The sequence below is a fragment of the Rattus norvegicus genome, chromosome 19 (assembly GCF_021556685.1).
Source record: "Rattus norvegicus strain SHRSP/BbbUtx chromosome 19, alternate assembly SHRSP_T2T, whole genome shotgun sequence".
Taxonomy (NCBI): Eukaryota; Metazoa; Chordata; class Mammalia; order Rodentia; family Muridae; genus Rattus; species Rattus norvegicus.
The window spans coordinates 14,380,513-14,407,257 of NC_141552.1; the positions used below are offsets into that span (position 1 = coordinate 14,380,513).

At 43.0% G+C, this 26,745-nt stretch overlaps 2 protein-coding genes, 1 long non-coding RNA gene and 1 pseudogene across 5 annotated transcripts in view; 2 read left to right on the forward strand and 2 right to left on the reverse strand.

Moving 5' to 3' along the window:
- The window catches only part of LOC147998821 (disks large homolog 5-like), a 31,204-nt gene extending 12,898 nt beyond the window's left edge, over positions 1 to 18,306 (reverse strand). The window contains exons 1-2 of one of the 2 annotated variants that reach the window (XM_087595464.1): positions 18,188 to 18,306; positions 14,829 to 14,929 (exon numbers count right to left, since the gene is read on the reverse strand). The gene's annotated coding sequence lies outside the window, so the exon portion shown is untranslated. Of the gene's footprint in view, positions 1 to 14,010; positions 14,556 to 14,828; positions 14,930 to 18,187 lie in introns of those variants that run through there. The other variant, XM_087595465.1, reaches the window with a different exon arrangement.
- LOC147998822 (uncharacterized) overlaps positions 1 to 26,167 on the forward strand; it is a 28,228-nt gene extending 2,061 nt beyond the window's left edge. The window contains exons 2-5 of one of the 2 annotated variants that reach the window (XR_015643777.1): positions 16,648 to 16,814; positions 19,600 to 19,794; positions 21,940 to 22,053; positions 23,226 to 24,257. This is a non-coding gene — a long non-coding RNA (uncharacterized LOC147998822). Of the gene's footprint in view, positions 1 to 16,647; positions 16,815 to 19,599; positions 19,795 to 21,939; positions 22,054 to 23,225; positions 24,258 to 25,536 lie in introns of those variants that run through there. The other variant, XR_015643778.1, reaches the window with a different exon arrangement.
- Positions 14,293 to 15,579, forward strand: LOC147998823 (zinc finger CCCH-type antiviral protein 1 pseudogene; annotated as a pseudogene).
- LOC134483397 (uncharacterized) lies at positions 23,116 to 25,796 on the reverse strand. Its single transcript, XM_087595505.1, has 2 exons — positions 25,630 to 25,796; positions 23,116 to 24,598 (listed from the first exon to the last, which is right to left on the reverse strand). The coding sequence occupies exons 1-2, from the start codon at positions 25,754 to 25,756 to the stop codon at positions 24,369 to 24,371; spliced, it is 357 nt and encodes a 118-aa protein (XP_087451631.1). The 5' UTR covers positions 25,757 to 25,796; the 3' UTR covers positions 23,116 to 24,368.
- Positions 26,168 to 26,745: the final 578 nt, after the last annotated feature.

The window sequence follows — 26,745 nt, forward strand, 5'->3', positions numbered from 1 at the left end:
GTGGTAACCAACCCCAACTACCAAATTATTTCATTGCTAAGTCATAAATGTAAGGTGGCTACTGTTTTGAATTGTAATGTAAATAGCATGTATAAAGTATGTCTCATATGTGGTTGTTCCCTGAAGGGCTTGCAACCCACAGGTTGAAAACTGCACTTGTGTGTGGTGGTGGGAGGGGGGGTTATGAGTTTTTTGTTTTGTTTGTTTGTTTCCCTTTTTCTCAAAACCCAAATGCTGATAAGAACATAGGCCAATATCAGGCTCTTCAATTTTATTCCATTAGGCACTGTGTCTGCTCTCATGATATTAACATGCTGGTTTTTCTTTTTTACTATTCCCCAAAATGAAGGTGAAATCATTAAAGGTGATGCCTCCCGCAGTGCTTTACTGTCTTATTAGTTAGCAGTGTCTGACTGCCCTGCTCAGTTGTGCTTTCATGTGAGTTCTGAGATTTTTTTTTTTTTCATTCCCATGAAGCTCTGTATTGGGATTATAATGGGATGGATTTAAACCAGTAGATGACTCTGGTAGAATTCTATATAATAATATAAATCATACTGATACATGAAAATGAGAGGTCTCTTCATTTTCTGGTTTCTTCAGTTTTTTTATTTTTCCTAATGATTTCATTTTAACAAGTCTTTACTTCCTTAGATACTGCAAGATTTTTATTCTGAATGGGTTTGTTTTCTTGGCTTCTTTCGTCATATTTATTGTTGGTATACAGGAGTTCTATTGATTTTACTGTGATTTTAGTGAATGTGTCCATGAGCCATAGGAGTTTGCCAGTGGTTTCGTAGTGGTCTTTATATATGGATCATATCGCCTGCAAATGAGAATGCTCTGACTGCTTTCTTTCATATTGACATGCCTTTCCATCTCTCTCTTGTCATATTGTTTGGATAAGACTTCACATACTAGTTGAATTAGATGAAAAGAATGAACATCTGTGACTTATTCCTGATTTTAGTGGAAATCCATTATGATTTCCTCCAGTTAGGATGCTGTTTGCCTTGCATATAGCCTTTATAATGTTAAGGTGTGTCTTCTCCATATCCCAGATTTCCAGGAATTTTGCATTAATCACTGTGGGATTTTGCCAAAGAGATTGTCTGCCTCTACTGCAGTGATCATGTGTTTCCTGTTCTTGGTTTTCTGTGGTGAATTGTTTATTCATTTGTATTTGTTGAAACATTCTTGCACCTCTGCAGTCAAGCCAGCTTGATCACGGTACCTGACACTTTTGGTAAATGTCTGAATTTTATTTTCCAGGATATTACTGAGAAATTTTTCACTTAACTGTTCCTTCCAATCTTAGTTTCTTTTCTATGCTGTGAAGAGACACCATGAGCAAGGGAACTTGTAGAAGAAAGAGTTTATTTCAGCTTACAGTTTCAAGGATCATGAGTCTATGAATATTATGCTGGGGTACACGGCAGCAGGTAGGACACCATGTTTCTAGAGAACTGGCTGAGAGCTTACATCTTATGTGCAAGTCGGAGACAGAGAAAGTGTTAACTATAGATGGTGTTGAATTTGGAAACCTCAAAGCCCAATCCCATACACTCCTCCAACAAATCCGTATCTTATAATTCTTCCCGAATATTTCCACTAACCTGCAAGAAACATTCATATATGTGAGTTTATGGGGGCCATTATCATTCAAATCACCATATTCCACTCCCAATTCCCCATAGGTTCTTAAACATATCATAATAAAAATACATTAGCTCAGCTTCCAAAACCCCTGTAGTCTTTCGGTCTCTACACAGTTTATCCACAGTGCTTTTCGACCCTCCAGGAAGTCCCTTAATTATTCCCCTATGAAATCAAAAGGCAAATTGCATATATCCAATGTGTAATGCCAAAAATATGTTATCATTGCAAAGGGAAGTTGGGAATGTGGTGAGCCAGTTCAAGGCATTAACCCAACAGGGCACAGTCCACATTCTCTACTTCTGATGCATGACAAAGGGATTAGATGGGTCCACTGCTCTGGCTTTGCTGACTGCAACATAATTCCTAAAACTATGTTGTATCGCATAGATCTGTGGTGGTTGTGTTTTCATTGTCACTCATTTCTAGGATTTTAATTTTTCCTTATGTGTTCTCCCTTGGCCCTTTCAGTAGTGTGTTGTTTGTGTTGCTGACCTTCCACGAGAGTGTGTCCTGACTGCACTTTCTATTGTGTGATACCAGTTTGATTCCTGTGTGCCTAGATAGAATGCGTGACACTACTTCAGCTTTCTTATCTTTCCTGAGGGCTGTTCTGTGTCCTAATCCGTGGTCAATTTTGGAGACAGATCCACAGGCTGATAGAAAATATATGTATAGTTCAGTGTAGTTTGTTAGGTCCATTTGACTGATGATGTCACTGAATTCTGCTCCTCCTCTTTTGTTTATTTGCATGTGATCTGCCAAGTGGTCAGAATAGACTATTAAAAACAATCACAACCACTATTATAGCTAATGGGTAATTTCAGATCTATCTGATAATTATGTATTTAAATTTGTGACTGCTGTGTTTAATATGTATATATTTAGAATTGTAGTATCTTTTGGTAATTGCAAAGTATGAAATGAATGTCCTTACATCTTCTGGACAGGATTGGTTTGAAATCTATTCTGTCAGCTAGATAGAGAAACTGCATAGAATTGCTATAGGGACCTGTGTCTTAGGTCTGTTTCCCTAGTATATCCTCTACATCTCTCATGATGGTGATCCTGTTTCTGGCTAAATAATGTCTGTTCACTGGGGAATTGAGTTTAGTGACATGCAAATATTATTTAAACCTATGTATTTAATTTTGTTAATTTTTGTGGGTTTTATTGGCTTCTTTTGATTGACTGTTCTAGTTTTGTTAAATTATTTCCTGTTTCCTCTGGTATTTTATCCTTCTCTTCAAACTTAAGTATGCCTTTTAGGATCCTCTATAGAGCTCCTTACTGGTTATACATATTTTGTAAATTTATTCATCATATGCCTTAATCAGCACAGTAGCTGGGCAGCTGCCTGCCCGCCATGGTATCAGATCTACTTTCCAAATAATAACGCTCAACTCTTACTGGCTGTGTAGCATCTTGGCTGCTCTTTGCTGCACTTGGACAGCCCTCAGGACCAGGCTCTCCTCTCCCTTAACCATGGCTGCTGTCCTCTTCCTCTCTCCTCTCCATCACACATGTTCTTCCTTTATTCTCTGGCAGCGTCTTCCTCCTTCTTCCCTCCTCATGATCCTCTCTAGCAAAGCCCTCAAAGCTCACCTCCCCCATCTCTCTGCTGTGCAGCTGTTGGCTGTTGGCTTCTTTATAATCACAGTTACCTGGGAGGAGGGTCAGTTTTTGGAGGTTAAACAGTCTTGAGTTCTACATATTAGCATTAAAATACAAGCAGAATTAGGCCAATCCACTACAAGGATTTCTTTTGTTTTGTTTTGGTGTAAGTTTTCTTTTACCTTTTCACTTTTTATTTTATTTTTGGCTATTTTTTTATTAATTGGTTATTTTATTTATTTACATTTCAACTGTTGTCCTGCTTTCCACACTCCCCTCATCATATCTTACATCCCATTTCTGCTCAGCTTTGCCTATATGACAGTGTTCCCCCACCTACACATATCCATTCCCACCTCACAACTCCAGCATCTACTTTTGGTGGGCAACAGGCCTCAGCGTAGTCAATGGCCTCCCGCCACATGGGTGCCACTTGAATCAGTCCTCTTCTACACAGTTACCTAGAACCATGGACCCTGTATATACTTTGGCTGGCAGTTTATTCCCTAGGAGCTGGGGGATTGGTGACAGAGGGTCTGGTTAGATATTAAAGACCAATAGTTGCTGCTTTCTCTTCTTTTTCTGGTTATGGGTGAAATGGTGATTGTGTGCTTCATTTTTTGAAATTATTGAGAGATGATTTATTTCTTGGTTTTTCTTGGGTATAGTTTAGCTCATTGTCTTGGAGTTTCCCTACTACAATCCTCTGTTGTGCTTTCTTAGAGAAAAATATTGTTTAAATTTGGTTTTGTCATGAAATATTTTGGTTTCTCCATTTATGGTGATTGAGAATTATGCTGGTTATAGGATCCTTGGTCCGCATTACATCTGCCCAAGATTTTCTGGCTTTTGGAGTCTCTGTTGAGAAGTCTGGTGTAATTCAGATAGGTCTGAACTTATTTGTTACTGGTTATTTATACCTTACCCCTTCTAATGATCTTTCTTTGATCTGTGCATTCAGTGTTTTAATTATTATGTTAATGGAGGAATTGTTTCTGGTATGAATAAATTGGCATTCTGTAGGCTTGTTGTACCCTCATGGCCTTTTCTTCCTTTACCTTAAGGATGTTTTCTGCTATGATTTACTGAATATGCTTACTGGACCTGTGAACTGGAAATCTAAATTCTCTTCTATTCTATTATCCTTAGGTTTGGACTTTTAATTCTGTCCTGAAATTCATGGATGTTTTGTATTCAATAAACCATACATGGTTATCTGAGATGGGTATTTTGTGATTTGTGGGGTGATCTCCTTGACCCCAACTCTTACATTTAGTACCACGTTTTATAGTGAAACAAGGTCAAGAATGGTGACCTCTTGCCATAAACTATATGAAAAAGGCAGGTGAATTAATGTGTGTCAAGTATCAGTAGATTCCTGGGTGGTTTTTGCTCCGGGTTGGCCATATGCAACAGTTTCAAAAGCCCAAGTTTGATGTTCCTTGGGATTCCCAAGATGACGCACTCAGACCTGACAGACAACACCCAGAATCCTCGTCAAAGAAATTGATTTATAAAATCGAGGGAACGTTACTAAGTCATGTTACAAAATATTTGATCACACTGTGATCTCCAAGAATGTATTATTTACTGAAAAACTAGTGTGTGGTATAGCAGGGCCATGGCACAGACATTTAAAGCAAGAGTTGTTTATTCATGTAAACATGGACTTAATTACGGTATGGCTCACCTACCACACACATTTATGGCAAAGGTAAAAAGTGCACTTAGGTCCAGCAGATCAAGACACAACGTGAAAGGAAATCTAGATAACTAAACCAATGGAAAGTTTTTGAGTTAAAGGATTTTTAAGAAAGTGTTCAGAGGGAACAGGACTGCTCTTCTTCTGGGAGGTCAGTGAATCAGGAAAGACAGTTGGGAGCTTTACTTGACTTCAGCATCTGACTCCTGAAACTTCATTGGTAAAATTAATGTCTGGAATTTTGGATTGTAAAACAACAGGTTGGCCCTGCAACTTTGGGCAAGGCCCATGGACAAAGAGATCGCACCTGATGGGAACAATCTTAAAAGCCATCTGATTCTGGTAAATCACCTGAGAAGTCCTCAAGGAGAGAGGAATGAATGGGTAGCACCATAATAGAAGGCTTTAGGATCTCGGATAGTGCTACTCTAGGTGCCTTGGAAATAGAAGCAGAAAATGTAAAGCTAAATGACTTCACAGGAATTAGCTCATTTCTGATTATGATTTTTTCATTTTGGTATTTTATATTTATTCTTTTTTTTTAAATTTAAATCAAGAGCCTTAGGTTGTAAGGTGAGGCGGTCTTAGAATCAGAAAATGCTTAGAACACTTGTATGGCGCCCCGCAACTAACACTATCTGGCTAGAAATTCTACTTTTAATCTCGTCATCATCGACAGCTTCCATTTAACCAGCAGGGTCCATGCCAGGCAGACACTGAGCAGGTTGTATGTTCTGTTAATCTCCACAACAACCCAATTCAGCAGAAACACGTCCATTTTACAGGTGAAGAAACCACAGCTCAAAGCAAATGAGTATCAGGGTCCCCTCAGTCTCACTGTCACTTAGACCCACATCCTTCTCTGTAAAGCGAAGCCATGGGCCTGATGTGGGCTGTGCAAGCTGACTCTGCTGAGATGACCAATGCTATTCTTGACCCTGGGAGAATTTAAGACAAGGTGACCCACAGACTCCTGGGATAGATTCTATCTCTGGGTTCTAGGGTGTGACACAGTATCCCTTGTCGTGGGTCTCTACTCAGCTGAGGAGTCTGCTCCCATGTGTCAGCTTCTATGGCAGTGGTTCTCAACAGTCCTACTGCTGCAACCCTTTAATACAGCTCTTCATACTGTGATGATCCCCTCCATAAAATTATTTCATTGCTACTTCATAAATAATATTGCTACTCTTATGAGTCATAATGTACAAGGTATCTGATATGCAATCTCTGTGAAGCAGTTGCCACCCACAGGTGGAGAAATATTGCTCTATAAACTTTTTTTTTAATGAAAGGCTTTCACCTCAGAAGTACCTGGAGCAGTTGTAAGAGCCCTGAAATACTGACAAGTTTTGGCAAGCCCAAGACTGCTTGCCTTAATGACAACAGAGATTCCTGGCTAAAGGCACAATCTGAAATCACTGTCCCCAGGTCATTTCTTGCCTAAGTTTTCCCTCATTACAATGTCTGTCTGCTTGGACATGTCTGTCCAGGAAGCCAGTCCATGTAGTCTCTGATACAGACAGAATGCTAAAGGCAAGAATGCTTTCCCTCTGTTGGCCCACAGTCATTTCTATAGAAGTAAGTTCATATCCCCTGTGGATAAATGTGTGTCTCTCACATGGTGTGTGAGACTTGAAATGTCAACCGTTTGAGTTGACAAAAAACAAATTTCACTTCAGATTTACAGCTGACTAAAAATTATTTTTGGGAGAATGCAGAGGGTGGCCAGGCCTGCAGAGTCAGATCCCCTCCCTGCCTGGGATGATCCCACCCTCAGTAGACTTCAGCTTCACCTATAAGGTGTAATCAGAAAAATCTGACCGTAAGATTCTGAAGTCCACAATATGCAAACCCCTAAAGTTGGTAAACGGCCTATATGGGGGTTTTCTCTAGTTTAAACTATTCTGGCTTCTTTTCTCTCTTGTGCTGCAATCTGTTCTCTCAGGTCTGTTGGTCCTGGAAGGACCTGGGTTCAAGTCAAGGCCTCGTGGGTGGGGAGGAAGATGTTCTGTTGTGTGAATGAGTATGGATTAAGAATGTAGCCCCACCAACAGATTGGGAAAAGATCTTTACCAATTCTACAACAGATAGAGGGCTTATATCCAAAATATACAAAGAACTCAAGAAGTTAGACCGCAGGGAGTCAAATAACCCTATTAAAAAATGGAGTTCAGAGGTAAACAAAGAATTCACAGCTGAGGAATGCCGAATGGCTGAGAAACACCGAAAGAAATGTTCAACATCTTTAGTCATAAGGGAAATGCAAATCAAAACAACCCTGAGATTTCACCGCACACCAGTGAGAATGGCTAAGATCAAGAACTCAGGTGACAGCAAATGCTGGCCAGGATGTGGAGAAAGAGGAACACTCCTCCAATGTTGGTGGGAGGCAGACTGGTACAACCATTCTGGAAATCAGTTGGAGGTTTCTCAGAAAATTGGATATTGAACTACCTGAGGACTGAGCTATACCTCTCTTGGGCATATACCCAAAAGATGCCCCAACATATAAAAAAGACACGTGCTCCACTATGTTCATAGCAGCCTTACTTATAATAGCCAGAAGCTGGAAAGAACCCAACAGAGGAATGGATACAGAAAATGTGGTACATCTACACAATGGAATATTACTCGGCTATCAAAAACAATGATTTTATGAAATTCATAGGCAAATGGATGGAACTGGAAAATATCATCCAGAGTGAGGTAACCCAATCACAGAAAAACACACATGGTATGCATTCATTGATAAGTGGCTATTAGCCCAAATGCTTGAATTACCCTAGATGCACAGAACACATGAAAATCAAGAAGGATGACCAAAAAGCAAATGCTTCACTCCTTCTTTAAAAGAGGAACAAGAATACCCTTGGCAGGGAATAGAGAGGCAAAGATTAAAACAGAGGCAGAAGGAACACCCATTCAGAGCCTGCTCCACATGTGGCCCATACATATACAGCCACCCAATTAGATAAGATGGATGAAGCAAAGAAGTGCAGGCTGACAGGAGCCGGATGTAGATCGCTCCTGAGAGACACAGCCAGAATACAGCAAATACAGAGGCGAATGCCAGCAGCAAACCACTGAACTGAGAATAGGACCCCCGTTGAAGGAATCTTAGAAAGGACTGAAAGAGCTCAAGGGGGTTAAGACCGCATATGAAAAACAATTCCAACCAACCAGAGCTTCCAGGGACTAAGCCACTACCCAAAGACTGACCCTGGGCTCCAACTGCATACGTAGCAATGAATAGCCTAGTCAGAGCACCAGTGGAAGGGGAAGCCCTTGGTCCTGCCAAGACTGAACCCCCAGTGAACGTGATTGTTGGGGGGAGGGTGGTAATGGTGGGAGGATGGGGAGGGGGACAGCCATATAGAAGAGGGGGGGTTAGGAGGATGTTGGCCAGGGAAACCGGGAAAGAGAATACAATCGAAATGTAAATAAGAAATACTCAAGTTAATAAAGAAAAAAAAAAAAAGAATGTAGCCCCACTTTGACTGGCCAACTAAGCTCCAGAAAATCTTCCCCAATCACAAAACTGGGCCATGTGGGAGCCTAAACTGTTTAAAGGGGAGAGCTGAGTGCTTTCTCCTGGAAGAAATACTTGGGGGTTGACTGTCACTTGTGAACCTTCTGTGTTAAGTCACTTCTCAGAAGGGAAGCTTTCCTCTAACTCTTCCATGGGACCCACCCAGCACTGGGGCCTGAGGATCCTATGGTGTTGCAGCTCTGAGCTGGGAGGGGTAGCTCTCACCCTGGCATGGAGAAGCCTGTTTTCACAGCTGATCTAAATCTGAGGAACAGGGGCTTTTAAAGAAGCATGTGAGAGTATCTCCTGCAGGAGAGCCCAGTCTGCAGGGAAAGTCACACAGGACAGCGAAAAGTGACTTCGCAACAAACACAGGGAATGGGAACCAGGGAGGGCACTGGATGGATGGTCGGAGAGTTTGAGAAAGCCTGCATCTCCCTGAAAGACTTCCCACAACCATAAGTCCCACCACTGTCCCCTTCTCACAGGGGAGGCTCAGCGAAGCCTGCCACCTGCTGGGATCCCTGCAAACTAAAACCGGAGTGGAGAACTGAGGAAAGCACTTTGGTGGAGGGGGAGACACAAGTCTCCAGGGCCAGGTCAGCCTTCTGTCCCTTTGGTTCTCCTCACTTCACAGAGGTGCCTATTGAAAGGTAAAGCTCAAAACACACATTGCACCTCACACAATAATAGTGGGAGATTTCAACACCCCACTCTCATCAATGGACAGATCATGGAAACAGAAATTAAACAGTGATGTCGACAGACTAAGAGAAGTCATGAGCCAAATGGACTTAACGGATATTTATAGAACATTCTATCCTAAAGCAAAAGGATATACCTTCTTCTCAGCTCCTCATGGTACTTTCTCCAAAATTGACCATATAATTGGTCAAAAAACGGGCCTCAACAGGTACAGAAAGATAGAAATAATCCCATGCGTGCTATCGGACCACCACGGCCTAAAACTGGTCTTCAATAACAATAAGGGAAGAATGCCCACATATACGTGGAAATTGAACAATGCTCTACTCAATGATAACCTGGTCAAGGAAGAAATAAAGAAAGAAATTAAAAACTTTTTAGAATTTAATGAAAATGAAGATACAACATACTCAAACTTATGGGACACAATGAAAGCTGTGCTAAGAGGAAAACTCATAGCGCTGAGTGCCTGCAGAAAGAAACAGGAAAGAGCATATGTCAGCAGCTTGACAGCACACCTAAAAGCTCTAGAACAAAAAGAAGCAAATACACCCAGGAGGAGTAGAAGGCAGGAAATAATCAAACTCAGAGCTGAAATCAACCAAGTAGAAACAAAAAGGACCATAGAAAGAATCAACAGAACCAAAAGTTGGTTCTTTGAGAAAATCAACAAGATAGATAAACCCTTAGCCAGACTAATGAGAGGACACAAAGAGTGTGTCCAAATTAACAAAATCAGAAATGAAAAGGGAGACATAACTACAGATTCGGAGGAAATTCAAAAAATCATCAGATCTTACTATAAAAACCTATATTCAACAAAATTTGAAAATCTTCAGGAAATGGACAATTTCCTAGACAGATACCAGGTATCGAGGTTAAATCAGGAACAGATAAACCAGTTAAAGAACCCCATAACTCCTAAGGAAATAGAAGCAGTCATTAAAGGTGTCCCAACCAAAAAGAGCCCAGGTCCAGACGGGTTTAGTGCAGAATTCTATCAAACCTTCATAGAAGACCTCATACCAATATTATCCAAACTATTCCACAAAATTGAAACAGATGGAGCCCTACCGAATTCCTTCTACGAAGCCACAATTACTCTTATACCTAAACCACACAAAGACACAACAAAGAAAGAGAACTTCAGACCAATTTCCCTTATGAATATCGACGCAAAAATACTCAATAAAATTCTGGCAAACCGAATTCAAGAGCACATCAAAACAATCATCCACCATGATCAAGTAGGCTTCATCCCAGGCATGCAGGGATGGTTTAATATACGGAAAACCATCAACGTGATCCATCATATAAACAAACTGAAAGAACAGAACCACATGATCATTTCATTAGATGCTGAGAAAGCATTTGACAAAATTCAACACCCCTTCATGATAAAAGTCCTGGAAAGAATAGGAATTCAAGGCCCATACCGAAACATAGTAAAAGCCATATACAGCAAACCAGTTGCTAACATTAAACTAAATGGAGAGAAACTTGAAGCAATCCCACTAAAATCAGGGACTAGACAAGGCTGCCCACTCTCTCCCTACTTATTCAATATAGTTCTTGAAGTTCTAGCCAGAGCAATCAGACAACAAAAGGAGATCAAAGGGATACAGATCGGAAAAGAAGAGGTCAAAATATCACTATTTGCAGATGACATGATAGTATATTTACGTGATCCCAAAAGTTCCACCAGAGAACTACTAAAGCTGATAAACAACTTCAGCAAAGTGGCTGGGTATAAAATTAACTCAAATAAATCAGTTGCCTTCCTCTATACAAAAGAGAAACAAGCCGAGAAAGAAATTAGGGAAACGACACCCTTCATAATAGACCCAAATAATATAAAGTACCTCGGTGTGACTTTAACCAAGCAAGTAAAAGATCTGTACAATAAGAACTTCAAGACACTGAGGAAAGAAATTGAAGAAGACCTCAGAAGATGGAAAGATCTCCCATGCTCATGGATTGGCAGGATTAATATAGTAAAAATGGCCATTTTACCAAAAGCGATCTACAGATTCAATGCAATCCCCATCAAAATACCAATCCAATTCTTCAAAGAGTTAGACAGAACAATTTGCAAATTCATCTGGAATAACAAAAAACCCAGGATAGCTAAAGCTATCCTCAACAATAAAAGAACTTCAGGGGGAATCACTATCCCTGAACTCAAGCAGTATTACAGAGCAATAGTGATAAAAACTGCATGGTATTGGTACAGAGACAGACAGATAGACCAACGGAATAGAATTGAAGACCCAGAAATGAACCCACACACCTACGGTCACTTGATTTTTGACAAAGAAGCCAAAACCATCCAATGGAAAAAAGAGCATTTTCAGCAAATGGTGCTGGTTCAACTGGAGGGCAACATGTAGAAGAATGCAGATCGATCCATGCTTATCACCCTGTACAAAGCTTAAGTCCAAGTGGATCAAGGACCTCCACATCAAACCAGACACACTCAAACTAATAGAAGAAAAACTAGGGAAGCATCTGGAACACATGGGCACTGGAAAAAATTTCCTGAACAAAACACCAATGGCTCATGCTCTAAGATCAAGAATCGACAAATGGGATCTCATAAAACTGCAAAGCTTCTGTAAGGCAAAGGACACTGTGGTTAGGACAAAATGGCAACCAACAGATTGGGAAAAGATCTTTACCAATCCTACAACAGATAGAGGCCTTATATCCAAAATATACAAAGAACTCAAGAAGTTAGACCGCAGGGAAACAAATAACCCTATTAAAAAATAGGGTTCAGAGCTAAACAAAGAATTCACAGCTGAGGAATGCCGAATGGCTGAGAAACACCTAAAGAAATGTTCAACATCTTTAGTCATAAGGGAAATGCCAATCAAAACAACCCTGAGATTTCACCTCACACCAGTGCGATTGGCTAAGATCAAAAACTCAGGTGACAGCAGATGCTGGCGAGGATGTGGAGAAAGAGGAACACTCCTCCATTGTTGGTGGGATTGCAGACTGGTAAAACCATTCTGGAAATCAGTCTGGAGGTTCCTCAGAAAATTGGACATTGAACTGCCTGAGGATCCAGCTATACCTCTCTTGGGCATATACCCAAAAGATGCCTCAACATATAAAAGAGACACGTGCTACACTATGTTCATCGCAGCCTTATTTATAATAGCCAGAAAATGGAAAGAACCCAGATGCCCTTCAACAGAGGAATGGATACAGAAAATGTGGTACATCTACACAATGGAATATTACTCAGCTATCAAAAACAACGAGTTTATGAAATTCGTAGGCAAATGGTTGGAACTGGAAAATATCATCCTGAGTGAGCTAACCCAATCACAGAAAGACATACATGGTATGCACTCATTGATAAGTGGCTATTAGCCCAAATGCTTGAATTACCCTAGATCCCTAGAACAAACGAAACTCAAGACGGATGATCAAAATGTGAATGCTTCACTCCTTCTTTAAATGAGGAAAAAGAATACCCTTGGCAGGGAAGGGAGAGGCAAAGATTAAAACAGAGACTGAAGGAACACCCATTCAGAGCCTGCCCCACATGTGGCCCATACATATACAGCCACCCAATTAGACAAGATGGATGAAGCAAAGAAGTGCAGACCGACAGGAGCCGGATGTAGATCGCTCCTGAGAGACACAGCCAGAATACAGCAAATATAGAGGCGAATGCCAGCAGCAAACCACTGAACTGAGAATAGGTCCCCTATTGAAGGAATCAGAGAAAGGACTGGAAGAGCTTGAAGGGGCTCGAGACCCCAAAAGTACAACAATGCCAAGCAACCAGAGCTTCCAGGGACTAAGCCACTACCTAAAGACTATACATGGACTGACCCTGGACTCTGACCCCATAGGTAGCAATGAATATCCTAGTAAGAGCACCAGTGGAAGGGGAAGCCCTGGGTCCTGCTAAGACTGAACCCCCAGTGAACTAGTCTATGGGGGGAGGGCGGCAATGGGGGGAGGGTTGGGAGGGGAACACCCATAAGGAAGGGGAGGGGGGAGGGGGATGTTTGCCCGGAAACCGGGAAAGGGAATAACACTCGAAATGTATATAAGAAATACTCAAGTTAATAAAAAAAAAAAAAAAAAAAAAAAAAAAAAGAAAGGTGAGGCAAGCCGGGATCTCAACAGTCTTTGGCCAAAGAAGTGAGAGCCCACAGGGCAGAGCAAGGCAAAGCAGAGCCAGGCAGAGCAAAGTGAAGCCCTGCCAGTCAGCAAATAGGCCTTGCGCATGTGGGACTGGTGGCAGCAGTGCTTGCCCTTGCTCTCCTGGTGGTGCAGAACACCTGCCTGGATGTGGGGAAACTCACAGTGGCTTGTCCTCCAGCTGCAACTGCCAGTGCTTGGGGAGGGGGAAGTTGAAGATGCTCCCATGATCCTCCGATTTCTGGCCCACTTTGTCCACGGTTGTCCATGTTCAAGGCTGTGGTCAGCCCCGCCAGAAGCCCCGAGGACAGGTAGAGCAAGCACAACTGGCCAGCAACCACCATGGGCATCTGCGGTGGGACCCAGGCCAAGTAGCCACAGAGGCGCACCAGGCAGCCAGGCACCAGCCCCAAGCCTGTGCATACTGAGGCCAATGACACTCCACTAGTCCCTCCCACCATGCACATCCCACCCCTGGTAGGCAAGATCTCTCTGTCCAGGGCTTCCCCCAGACCTCCAACTACCACCAGCTCAATGAGCCTTTACTTAATTCTTGTTAACCATAATGGCTTGTCATAAAAGGTCATTGGGAAAGTCAATGATGAGATGAAAGCCTTAAAAGAAAACTAGAGAGACTTACAGAAATGAAGAAGAAAGCTCTCTTCCCAGTAGGAGCCTGGCAGTCCCAAGCTCAGGGCACCTCATGTCCAGTCTTGAACCCAGCATGCATTGTTGTGGAGAACCTGCCTGCTTAAGGACCTGGCTTCCCACTCATTCTCCTGAGATGATGACTTTAATTCTTTTAATTTTTACTGGTTATTTTCTTCATTTCCATTTCATGTGTTATCCCCTTTTCCAGTTTCCTTTCTCCACAAAGCAGAGTCCAGCTCACAAGCCTGAGCAGCTGCAGCCATAGTGCACCATGGGGGATCCTGGGGCAGACTGTTTCATCACCAAGATCCTGTGGACCCACAGGGGATGCATGACCTTAAAGGAACTGCAGAGTAGGATCAGGCTCCAGAGGCAGAGCTCTATGAGCTGCTGGGCAAGACTGCTTATTCCTATTGGAGACTGGAGATCAGGCAGGGATCATGCTGTAGGTGGCGGCTACTACTGAAGCCTGTGGCTTCAATCTCAAGTGCATCCAGGGACCATGCTACAGATTGCCCAAGCCTCTGCAAGCTCAAACTTCTGGGACAGAGTCATTATGCAAAATCCCAGAGAAACCTCTGCAAATATCCACACCAAGTTTTTAGGAACAGAGCTTCCAGGTCCTGAAGAATCATGAGCTTTCTGGGCTTAACCAAGAGGAGCCGGCCTTCTTCCTGGTACAGGGGGATTCTTTTCTCCTGCAAAAGTTACTACAAAGGAGACAGCCACAAACAGATCTGCTTGAAGCCACAGCCATGCAAGAGAGTCCAAGTCTGTGAGCACTTCACCCAGGCCAACTGCCGTTACCTCAATTGTCTCAGGTCTCATGACCTGTTGGACAGGAAGGTGCTGACCTCCGTGACTGAGCACGGGCTGAGTTCTGATGGGGTCCAGAACATCCAGGACATCTGCAACAACAAACACATTAGGAGGAGACCCACTGGCATGAGAGCTCCCCATGAACATCATAGCAGCAGGGCACACAGAGACAAAAGCAAAAGCAGAGACTGATTCCTTCCAAACAGTCTAGGATTTCTCTCCCATGTCTCATTTTGGCATCTGGTTCACCTTGTCCAGATGTCACCAGCTGTAAGGATTCCCTGGAGGATGTGTCTATAGCTGTCACTCAGGAGGTCAAGAACCTGGGGACCCAGGACTCTGCACAGCTTTCCTTGGTCTCATCTAAGGCTGCTGGTGTCTGAGGACCCAGTCACATGAGAGCAAGCCAGGGGTTTTCTGAGAATGGACATCTGGATGGCTTCTTTTCTAGAAATCCTACTGATTCTTTGTAAGCTCCTGCCTCCTCTGCTGGCTTTCTTCTTGCTGCAGCAAAAAGAGATGAGTCCATGTCCATGAGAACAGGCATGCCTTCTGGACACCGCATGGAGGTCAAGGGAAAGAATGAGGCTCCAGACATCGATTACATCCCATTTTAAATGGTTCTATTGATGGGGTGACAATGGAAGAAGCAACAGACTCAGGAATTCTAGGTAAAAGGAGAAACTCAGGGAAGGAGTTTGGCAATGTTCCTTCTCTTTCAATTCAGTGGAATAATTGAAGCACTATTGTTATTGGGTCTTCATTAAAAGTCTGGTAGAAAGGATGCATTAAAGCCATGTGGCCCTGATTATTATTATTTTTAATTTTTGGAGTGGCAGCCTTTAATGACTGTATCTATTTTCTTATGGGAATTATTCATTACCTTCCCAGATCTGTATTTAACTTGGTATTTGTTATCTGTTAGAAAAATCACCAGTATCAAATAGATTTTTCACTTTTCTGTAGTAAAGGCCTCTGAAGTAAGCCCTAATGATTGTTGAATTCACTCAGTGTCCTTTGTTATATCCCCCTTTTCATTTCTGATTTGGTACTTTAGATATAGGCTCTGTGGTTTGTCTGTCTTGTGGATCTTCTCAAAAAAAAAAAAAAAAAGCCAGCTCTTGCTTTGCTTGGCTCTTTGTATCATTCTCTTTGTTTGTAATTGATTGATTTTAGTTCTGAGTTTATTTCCTGCCATCAAATCCTACCAGACTCTCTATGGGATGAGGCTTTGCCTCACCTTGGTAACAGCAGCATGTGATACATGAAGCTTTTGCTGCTCTCTGTAGTGGGGACGACGACACAATTTCACTGAAAACCATGCACAGCCTCGTTTTAGACTGTATTAAAGTAGCCCACGATTTCAGTGCTCCCTGCAAGGTGCCATGAGACAGTAGTAACATGAGTCTGCCTGCACCTCGACAGTTTTCACTAGGGACTTCTGAGTGATTTTATGAAAATTTATAGTGAGTTCATGGATGAACATGCACAAACACAAACGCACACACACACTTTACTGACATGGTGCACATTCTTTCCACACAAAGAAGAAAGTGAGTATTAATGAAAACACACCAATAAAGGAATTGATGGACGAGGTTGTGGGGAAGCTGGGGCTTAGAGTTATTTAAAGGCCCTGTGCAGGCTCTCCTTCTGTTGGAGGCTAAACTTCAAGTGCAATGGGGTTCTTTATTTTCTTTCTGTATAGCACACAGAGCTAGGGTGGAAACTAGTTTTTGAGCATATTTGGCAAGTACTAGAACACTGAATTAATTCCTAGGGCTGGAACCCTATTAATGTTCTACAGAATTACAGGGCAGGCTGGATGAAGACTCTCAGCTGACAATGTGGACATCTCAAGACAGGCACTGGACAATGGCTGACAGACTTGTATGAAGGCTGGAAATGTTTGGCTATCTCAGAGGAAAAGAAGGCCCCTCCGACTACACTGTACTCTAAGGACAGTTTATTCAGGTAAGGGATGACATGAACTATTGTCTCATGTCACAGATGTCAGCACAAAATATCCTAGGTATTGTATGCCAATGGTAGCATTAACAGAACAAATCACACAGTGCTGTGAAGATATAGAATATGACTATATGTAGCAAGAACCAGGCCTCTTCTAGTTTCTAAGATCATACCTGAGAACCTCAAATATAGTAATAATGTGATAATGTGGTATAAGTCTAGTTACAACTAGTTTCTATTGTGACACAGATGACTCTTTTTGTGTCATGGTCAGCTTATAATGAATGACTAGACCTAAGCATGAGAATAACCAAATACTACATTGCTTCTCTAGCTGCTGAGCTTTTAAAAGCCCTGGTGTGACAGCAAGCTTTTGTGGACATCTGGATTATTCCTTCTGTACTTTAACTCTCTAAGTCAACCCCACTCTGAGTAAGTCAGTTCCATTCCATAAGTTGGAAATCAGTCAACTGGAAAAAAAATACTTTCTCAATACAAACACAGATTGGCCATGGAAAAAGGGCAGCTTGAACTGTCCCACCTAGGTCCTGGGCTTGCACAGGCCTGCTCTCCAAAAGAAAAGTGTGTTCACAGCTGCAGGCTGCATTCACTATGGATGCTCTTGAGGTTCCTCCCTAAACTGCTTAGATTAAGATAATTTTGTTGCCATCTATCAAAAGAATTCATTATGCCAAACTGGCCTTTCTTCTGAATCTTCTGTTCTGTGGGCAGGGCAAAATCTCCAGCAACCCTCACAGCAATGTAGGCTGCCAATCTGGGACTCAGAATTATACCAGTGCAAACCAAGAACAGGGCAACTGGAAGAGACCTCATTGGGTTGTAGGAACCTTCTGTTCTGAGTCACTTCTCAGAAGGGGCACTTTGCTCTAACTCCTCCATGAGACCCAACCAGTACTGGGGCTGGAGGCTCCTTAGGTGTGGCAGCTCTGAGCTGGGAGGGGGAGCTGGCACACTGACAGGGAGAAGCCTGTTTTCACAACTGATCTGGATCTGAGGAGCAGGTGCTTTTAAAGAAGCATGTGAGAGTATCTCCTGCAGGAGAGCTCACTCTGCAGGGAAAGTCACACAGGACAGGGAAAAGTGGCTTCCCAACTTCCACAGGTCCTGTGACCCCAGGGAGGGCACCAGATGGTCCAAGAGTTTGAGAAAAGCCTGCATTTGCCTGAAAGACTTCCCTCAACCATAAGTCCCACCACTGTCCCAGACTCACACCTGAGGATCAGCAAAGCCTGCCACCTGCTGGGGTCCCCACAAACTGAACCCAGAATGGAGAACTGCGGGAAAGCACTTCCAGGGAGGGGGAGACACAAGTCTCTGGGGCCAGGCCTGGGGTCTGTCCCTTAGGCTCTCCTCACCTCTGTTAGCCTCCTAGTGCAGAGCGCTGCAAGCCGGGATCTCAAAAGTCTTGGGCTGAAGAAGTGGGAGAAGGTAGCAGCAGTGGCGGTGGGGTCGACAGGGGAGTTGAAGACGGAATGGTAGCAACGCAAGCAGCGGCGGCGAGGGCGGAGGCCGGGGGGGGGGGCGAAGGAGAGGACGGGTGTGGGGGGGGCGGGGCGGGGGCAGGGTAGGGGCGAGGGCAGGCTGGGGGCGGGGGTTGGGACGGGTCTGAGTCGAGGGCGGTGGTGGGACTGGGAGGGGGGGATGGGTCGGAGGCGTTGTCGAGTGCGGGTGTGAGGCGGGGGCTTGGGCAGGGGCAAGAGCAGGGGCGGGGGCAGGAGCAGGGGCAAGCAGAGCAAAACCCAGCCCTGTCAGCTGGCAGAAAGACTCTGGGGCTGGACAGACTCGCCCTGCAGCTCTATTGATGGGGTGACAATGGAAGAAGCAACAGACTCAGGAATTCTAGGTAAAAAGAGAAACTCAGAGAAGGGGTTTGGCAATGTTCCTTCTCTTTCAAATCAGAGGAATAATTGAAGCACTATTGTTATTAGGTCGTCATTAAACGTCTGGTAGAAAGGCTGCATTAAAGCCTAGTGGCCCTCATATATATTTTTTAATTTTTGTAGTGGCATCGTTTAAATACTATCTATTTTCTTATGAGAATAATCTTATGACTCTTTGTATTATCCTCTTTGTTTGTAATTGAATGATTTTAGTCCTAAGTTTATTTCCTGCCATCAAATCATACCAGACTCTCTGTAGGATAAGGCTTTGCCTCATCTTGGTAACAGCAGCATGTGATAAATGAAGCTTTTGCTGCTCTCTCTAGTGGTGATGACGTCACAATCTCTGTGTAAACCATCCACAGCCTGTTTTTAGGCTGTATTATAGTAGACCACCATTTCAGTGTTACCTGCCAGGTGCCGTGGGACACTAGTAACACACGTCTGCATGCACCTCGACAGTTTTCATTACAGTCTTCTAAGTCATTTTATGAAAATTGATAGTGAGTTCATGGATGAACATACACAAACACCTGCACAGAAACACAAACACAAACTCTCTCTCTCTCTCTCTCTCTCTCTCTCTCTCTCTCTCTCTCTCACACACACACACACACACTTTACTGACATGGTACACATTCTTTGCACACCAAAAATAAAGTGAGCAGTAATGAAAATACACCAATAATGGAGTCGATGAAGGGAGTTATGCAGAAGCTGGGACTTAGAGTTACTTAAAGGCCCTATGCAGGCTCTCCTTTTGTTGGAGGAGAAATTTCAAGTGCAATGTGGTTCTTTATTTTCTATCTCTAAAGCACACAGGCTATGGTGGAATGTAGGGCTTTGAGCATGTTTGGAAAGTACAATCACACTGAATTAAATCCTAGGGCTGGAACCCTATTAATCTTCTACAGAATTACAGAGCAGCCTGGATGAAGACACTCAGCTGAAAAGGTGGACATCTCAAGACAGGCACTGGACAATGGCTGAAGACTTGTCTGAAGACTGGAAATATTTTGAAAATTCAGAGAGAAAAAAAAGGCCCCTCTGACTACACCGTACTCTAAGGACAGTTTATGCAGGTTAGGCATGGCATGAACTATTGTCTCATGTGACAGATGTCAGCACAAAGTATCCAAGGTATTGTATGCCAATGGTAGCATCAACAGAACAAAGCACACAGTGTCATGAAGACATAAATTATGAGTTTGTGTAGCAAGACCCAGGCCTCTTCCAGGTTCTTAGATAGTAACTGAGAACCTCAAATACGGTAGTGATGTGATAGTGTGGGGGTGAATCTAGTTACAACTAGCTTCTATTGTGACACAGATGACTCTTTTTGTGTCATGGTCAGCTTATAATGAATGACTAGACCTAAGCATGAGAATAACCAAATACTACATTGCTTCTCTAGCTGCTGAGCTTTTAAAAGCCCTGGGGTGACAGCAAGCTTTTGTGGACATACTGGATTGGTCCTTGTGTACTTTAACTCTCTGAGTCACCTCCACTCTCAGTAAGTTAGTTCAATTCCATAAATTGGAAATCAGTCACCTGGAAAAAATACATTCTCAATATGATCCAGATTGGCCATGGAAAAAGGGTAGCATGAACTGTCCCACCTAGGTTCTGGGCCTGCACAGGCCTGCTCTCCAACAGAAACCTATGTTCACAGCTGCAGGCTGCATTCACTATGGGTGTCCTTGAGGTTCTTCCCTAAACTGCCTAGATTAAAATAATTTTCATGCTAACAATCAAAAAACTCATTATGCCAATCTGGCCAACAGGAAGCTAATTTCTATTCTGTATTTTGTCAGATGTGCAGAATACATATGGTCATCATTGATAATAGGTGAAAGATCTGCTCTAATATGGACACTAAGTGGTGCTGGAGGATGATCCTGACCCACAATGAGGAGTGGTAACACCAGAGCCCTGTAGGGATGGCTGGCAAGCTAACACATTGAGCATGCACAGCTCAGTAAATTTCCTGTGAATACACATCTCCTGAGATCTCTCTATTTGATTGGAGGTGATCCTGTCCACCTAATACAGTACATGATGTGGAAGGACAAAAGCACCTGCAGGAGCTGTGGTGATGACTCACAGGATAGAGCATCTGCTACTCTCTCAGAAGAACCACATGGACCCTAACAATTGGGTAAAGCATGTCAGTGATTACTTCATAAAGTGTGTGTCCGAGAAACAGCCACATTTTCCACACAAAAGACACTGTCACACTGGGTACCCCTTGGTGACTTTGAATTCACTTATTAGCCCAGGATCCATGGAACATGCAGAGATCCATCTCCACCTGTCAGTTCTAAGTCCACAGGAGGGGACAGAACCCTTGAATAAGAATGATGGTCTTAAGAGTCAAGAGATAGAATTCAATTTTTATTCATAAGGAATTCATTTTTACAACAAAACAGGATTAAAACAAATAAATTAAAATATTTAAAAATATTTGAAAACATAAAAACAGTAACAAGAACATATAAATATGAAACAACAAAAAGAAAATTTCAATTAAAATCATAACAAAAATATTTCTAAACAGCATATTCTTAACGAACATTTAGAAGCACAGATGTATTGCTGTTTCTCCTCTTGCACACAAAATGAAAGGAGGTCCCCCAAGTTGTCTCTCAAGTGCTGTTTTCTGAGAAGAAAGTAAGACCTCAATCAGTCAGGCTGGCTTAGTGTTATATAAATTTAGGGTCTCTAAGCAATGACAAATTAACTCTGAGGAAGAATACTCATCCAAAAAATTTGTTACCGTTCAGGATGTTTGTCATCAGGGACTCCTGAGAAAGCAACTTATTCTTCAGGAAGCTCTCTTACTGGTGTGTGTCCAATTCCAGCTCTCTTGCACTTTCTGAGACCTGGGAGAGGAAGGCAGTTTTTCAGACACTGATTTGGTGGTGAAATGCAAGGCAGCTGTCGGAAGGCTGCCTTCTACCATCTCAGTTCTATTGGACAGTCAACATGGACCTTTTAACTGATATCATTGTTGCTACTCTTTGGGAAGGGCAAAATCTCCAGAGAGCCTCAAAGTAATATGGGCTGCCAATATGGGACCCAGACTTATACCAGTGCAAACCAAGAACAGGGCAATGGAAGGAACCTCATTGGGTTGCAGGAAGAAAGTAGATGTCCATATATCACCAAGGTTAAAACCAATGACAAGTTCTAATTTGACATTTGCATTTTGTTCTTATCCCGCAAAGGTGCTTCCCACACAAGAAGTCACATGACCACAGAGTGTCATTTGTCAAAGAACCAAGAACTTGTTCAAAACTCTACAGAGCATCCAATCTATCACGTGGATATGCAATAATGAGGTATGTTATTAATCTGTCACCATTTCTATACTGTAGCTTCAAAAAGAGCAGACAAATATACTTGCAAAATAATTCAGTTTCTGAAAAGTGGATGACTTCCCAGAATACTTGTGCATAGGCAGAGCAATGAACAATTCCATTACATGAGGTGGTTGGCTGGTTGTGAGTGTAAATTAGAAAGGTGGTAGGAGAGAGCAAAGATGTATCAAATTGGCAAACTTTATCAGATATTTTTAAGCTAACACAGCTGCTCAACCCTACCAGATGATGCTGGGTCTGGACGTTGCTGGTCTTTATCTTTCTTGTTGAAGTCAACCAAATATTTCTGGTTCAGTGCACAATCAAGATGTACCTCCTTGCTCTCCTGCTTCAGTGGGACCAACTTCTTCCTACATGTGTTCTCCATCAGGAGCTGGCTGAGCAGGTTTCTGGAAATACAGTCTGCATAGTAAGATCATGCTGCCCCTTTCTCCCATTCCCACTCCCGAGTGCCACTAACTCCACCAGGACCCAGATACCCATGAAGACTTAATAGAATTCATTTCGATACATATAAGGCTGCTGCACAAACCACAAAGAGTAAATTCCGGGAAGAATAAATTGTTTGTTTGGCCCGAGCACCTATTAGTGTCCACATCTCTCAAAAAGAACATGGATCTACAACTATCCATGAAAGCCCAATGCATGGGGGCAACATCAATTAGTAGTGGGCAAACAGCCTCAAAGGAGGTCAGTAGAACCAAGAGAAGGTCATGCTAACCATGTGGTCCACACACTGAGTTTTGTAAAACCTGGTATGACACCATAGGTCCAGGTCAGCCTAATAACCTTCTGCTGACTTCAATCAGTGCTGTTCTATCTAGAGCCTTCTGAAGATGCCTAGACAATCCTGGGATGAGGAACAGTCTTTTATGGAACTGAAAACTGAGTCTTAATGACCCTGGCACACTGATGTGTAAACAGCACAAGAGATAGAACCAGAGCTGAAGACCGTCCAATCCAGAACAAAGAAAGTCAGAAATGGCCATTCCACAGGTGATAGCATTTCTGACCAGGACTTACCTAGAGAAGGTAATCTCCTTCTGCAGCTTATGGTTGTTCTCATGGATTTCAGTGTTCTCCATCTCTAAGTTGTGCAGAATTCACATGACTGCCTCCTCCATTCTCTCCAGGTCTTCATAATATGGATTTGGCCTGAAGTGTGGCCTGGCACCAAATGATAGAATCCAATGAACATCAGCATTTAGGAATATATGAACTCAGGGTGGGTCCTGTACTACACCAGTCCTGGAAGGACACCTTCTGAATTCTACATATTGGATCTTCTTCAGCTTCAGAAACGTGTTTTTCTGCGTCCAGGACACCAGAATCTCGGCATCCAGATGGAGGCTTCCCTGGCTCCCGTTGTTCAACCAAGAGGAAATCTGCAGTCAAGCCAGTTGAGCTATCAAGAGCCTAGGCCACACCTCTCCATGCTCCCCCACCCAACACACCCAGAAACCTGTGATTTCTTTTCTCCTGTTTTGACAAGAGACCACATATCAACACAAAATTATAATCTGCACAAGGAATACAAATAAACAGACAATCGTGATCACATAGGCAAAGCACTGTGCTGTTGACAGTGGGGCTCCCAGAACAAAGCATTCACATCACCATGAATGTGTTACAGGTAAATACTCAGGCTAAGACATAGACCCCTAGATTCCAGGTGTGGAGGGAAATATAAACATTTAAAAGTTGTGCATATGCATTTGGATGTATGCACATACAGACTCACAGACTGAGACACACCCACAAAAAAAAGAGAAAAGTTAACAGAATCAGAGAAAGAGAAAAACAAATATGGAAACAGAGAGCACTGTGAGAACCAGGATAAATGCATGCACCATTGCTGTCTCAGAGTGCAAGACACACAGACAATAACAAACAGGCCTGAGTCTGAGACCTTCTAGTCAAGCATTGAGATGAACAGTTTGGGAACAGGCCCCTCGGGCTGCTGCCTGGATCTTCCAGCACTGAGTCCCCTGCCTAGCAAGTACAGAGACTCACCATAAACTCACTGCAATTACAATCTTGCAAAGCCACCAGCTGTCAAGGGCTTTGCAAATGCACACTAGACACTCACTCTCCCTGACTTTATCCCCGAATTCTTCATTCAGACCACAAGATCTGCTTTTCAATAAATTGAAGCAGATGAGTCCATTTTCCATCTTGCTCCTCAGGAAGGGTCAAGGTTCTGAATCTCCTCTATATGGGAGGTGAGGTTTAGCACAGGGTGGTTAGGGAGGCACAGCTTTCTAGAACCCAAAACCTTAATAGGATAAGAAGAAGGTGACCTTGCAGACCCAGGAATGAAACAAGAGCATTTGGAGCAATTCATACCTGTTCTTCATGGATCTCTCTGTCAGAAACCTCAGGCGATCTCTCAGGTCATTTCTCTCCTCGGTAATGAGCTGCAGCTCTTTAATCAGCTTCTCCTTTTCCTTCTTGGCCTGATTCTCGCTTAGTTCAGTGCCAGGGGATGATGTTTCTCTCCCAGCGTCTGTAGGTAGAAGAACACAAGTGAACCTGCATGGGGAGAATGCATAGAGTGTACATAGACCACAGTTAGGCCTAAACAGGAGAACAAGCCTGGAACCCAGTGTCACTGCTAGGCGATTGGTCTATGCTTAAGAGGCCTCATCAGTGGATCTCAGTTCTCCCACTACTCTATCGACACCAAGAGATGTAAGCAGCCAGGTGTTCCCTATTCCGGACATCAGATGCTTACATGGACCACGGAGATGGCTTCTCCAGGATTATCATCAGCTGAACAGGGTACAGCTTGGTTTCAGGACCCTCACCCCTGTGGGTTCGAACTCAGATGATAAATTCACCACCCACAAGACTTGAGTGATTGGAGACACTCAGATGTCCTACCCTGATACTCTAGGCCAACAACTTTGGATTAAAAACACATTTCCATGGAGGACATGGTCAACAGACTTATCAGTTCCCCTATTTGAAATACCAAATGCCCGAGAAGTTCCAATAGGTTACAGGATGAATCTTGGTCCACATGTTCCAAATACTTTTGGTATTTTAGAATCATGTTTGTAACACACAACCTCTAATATATAAAGCTAACGATGACCCTGCCAGTTAGAAGAAATCAGAGGAGGTCTAAGAACATAAGGTTATTGCCTGGAGCACAATTCTCCCCCTGTTCCTACTGTCAGATATCCACTGTATTTAAAGAAGCAATGATAGTGAAGTACATTGCTGCCCTGTCTAACACAGAAAAGGAGGACCCTCCATGACTCCTGATGGTGTTATTATACAATGTAACATAACAAATGCACTGTAAAAGTAAAGACCAGAAGTTCACAGAATAGTAGCATTGGCCTTACCATATCCTCCCAGTGGGGATGGGGAAACTAAAGTTCTGAAATCCTGACTTTCAGGAATTGTGATATTCATGGAAATTCAATTCCTTTTCAGATGCTCCAGTTGTTGTGGCCCATTGCTAGAAAGGTCAGCTTAAGCCTGCAGCCCCCCTGGCAGGAAGCTCAAAATACACTGCCCAGAACTTACTCAACATTCCCCAGAAGTGCTGTCTTTGTCCATCATTACTTTGAGACGAAAGGCTAGACTCCTTCACTTTAGTCTCTCCAGAATCGACATTCCCCCTCCGAAAATGCTTGCGAAGACGGGAAAACATGTCTTAGCTTGTAACCGCCAGACTCAGACTGAGAGAAACTAGGGCACTGGTCGTCACTACAACACTGGTGACATCACAGAGGATGCCAGAACTCTCTAGGAGACAATAGAATGTCCAAGAAGGGACAGCTGATGTCATGGGGAGCAGACTTTGCCTCCCTGGTAATGTTCTCCCTGTACTGAGCATAAGCTGAGGTGCCCTTTCCAGGAGACTTTCCTGGGGCAGAGCCACTGAGCATCTCCTGCTTCCAAAGCCAAATTTTCCTCAAGGCTTGATTATAAAAACCTTAGTAATTCTTATGCATCTAAATGAATGTTTCCTTCCATATCTTGCCCCAAAATGTCTCATCCTAACTCAAATTTTCCTCATTCACCAATGTTAGCCATTAAAACTTCCGGAGATTTCACACCAGATTGAATATGCAGTCAAAAGTTCTCCTGTCTCATTATGTACAGGTGCTTTATATCACATCAAGAAGTAGTCTGCATGGTAGGTTACAACATGCGTGTGTGTTAGGGGAACACTCATGAAGTCATGTGCTTAGCAATTGACAATTGCCAGAAAATTCCTTAGTTGAAAGAGTTGAAGTCTTTATGGTGCTAGGAACAGTGTGGAGACCAGTTGGCAGAGGAAAGTGCAATATTGGAGCCACCAATGAAGGGAACCTCATGCTGCTTGTGGGGTTCTCATCTCTGCGCTAATGTCGCCAAAGGAGCACTGCTGACAGGCCTTCTATCAGAAGCTGAGCTTCTATCAAAAAAATAAAATAGTCAAGAGATATAGGGGGTGCAGATAAAGGTGTAGGACGAGGCTATACACATCACTACGTGGATAGAGCAAGGACCCAGCACTTGTGCTCTGGGTCATGGGCTTCCCCACAAACACAAAAGTATCTGTCACAGTAAAAAAATGGATACTGTATTGAGTGCACACACCAACACTGATTGATCAGATCCATACCCCAGATTTTGGGGGCAGATCCATGGCCC

Coding starts and splice junctions, on each gene's coding strand:
- LOC134483397 (XM_087595505.1), bottom strand. CDS start 25,756: ATGTTTTCCCGTCTTCGCAAGCATTTTCGGAGGGGGAATGTCGATTCT. Junction 24,599..25,629: donor GCACTTCTGGGGAATGTTGA/GTAAGTTCTGGG, acceptor TTCTACCTACAG/ACGCTGGGAGAGAAACATCA.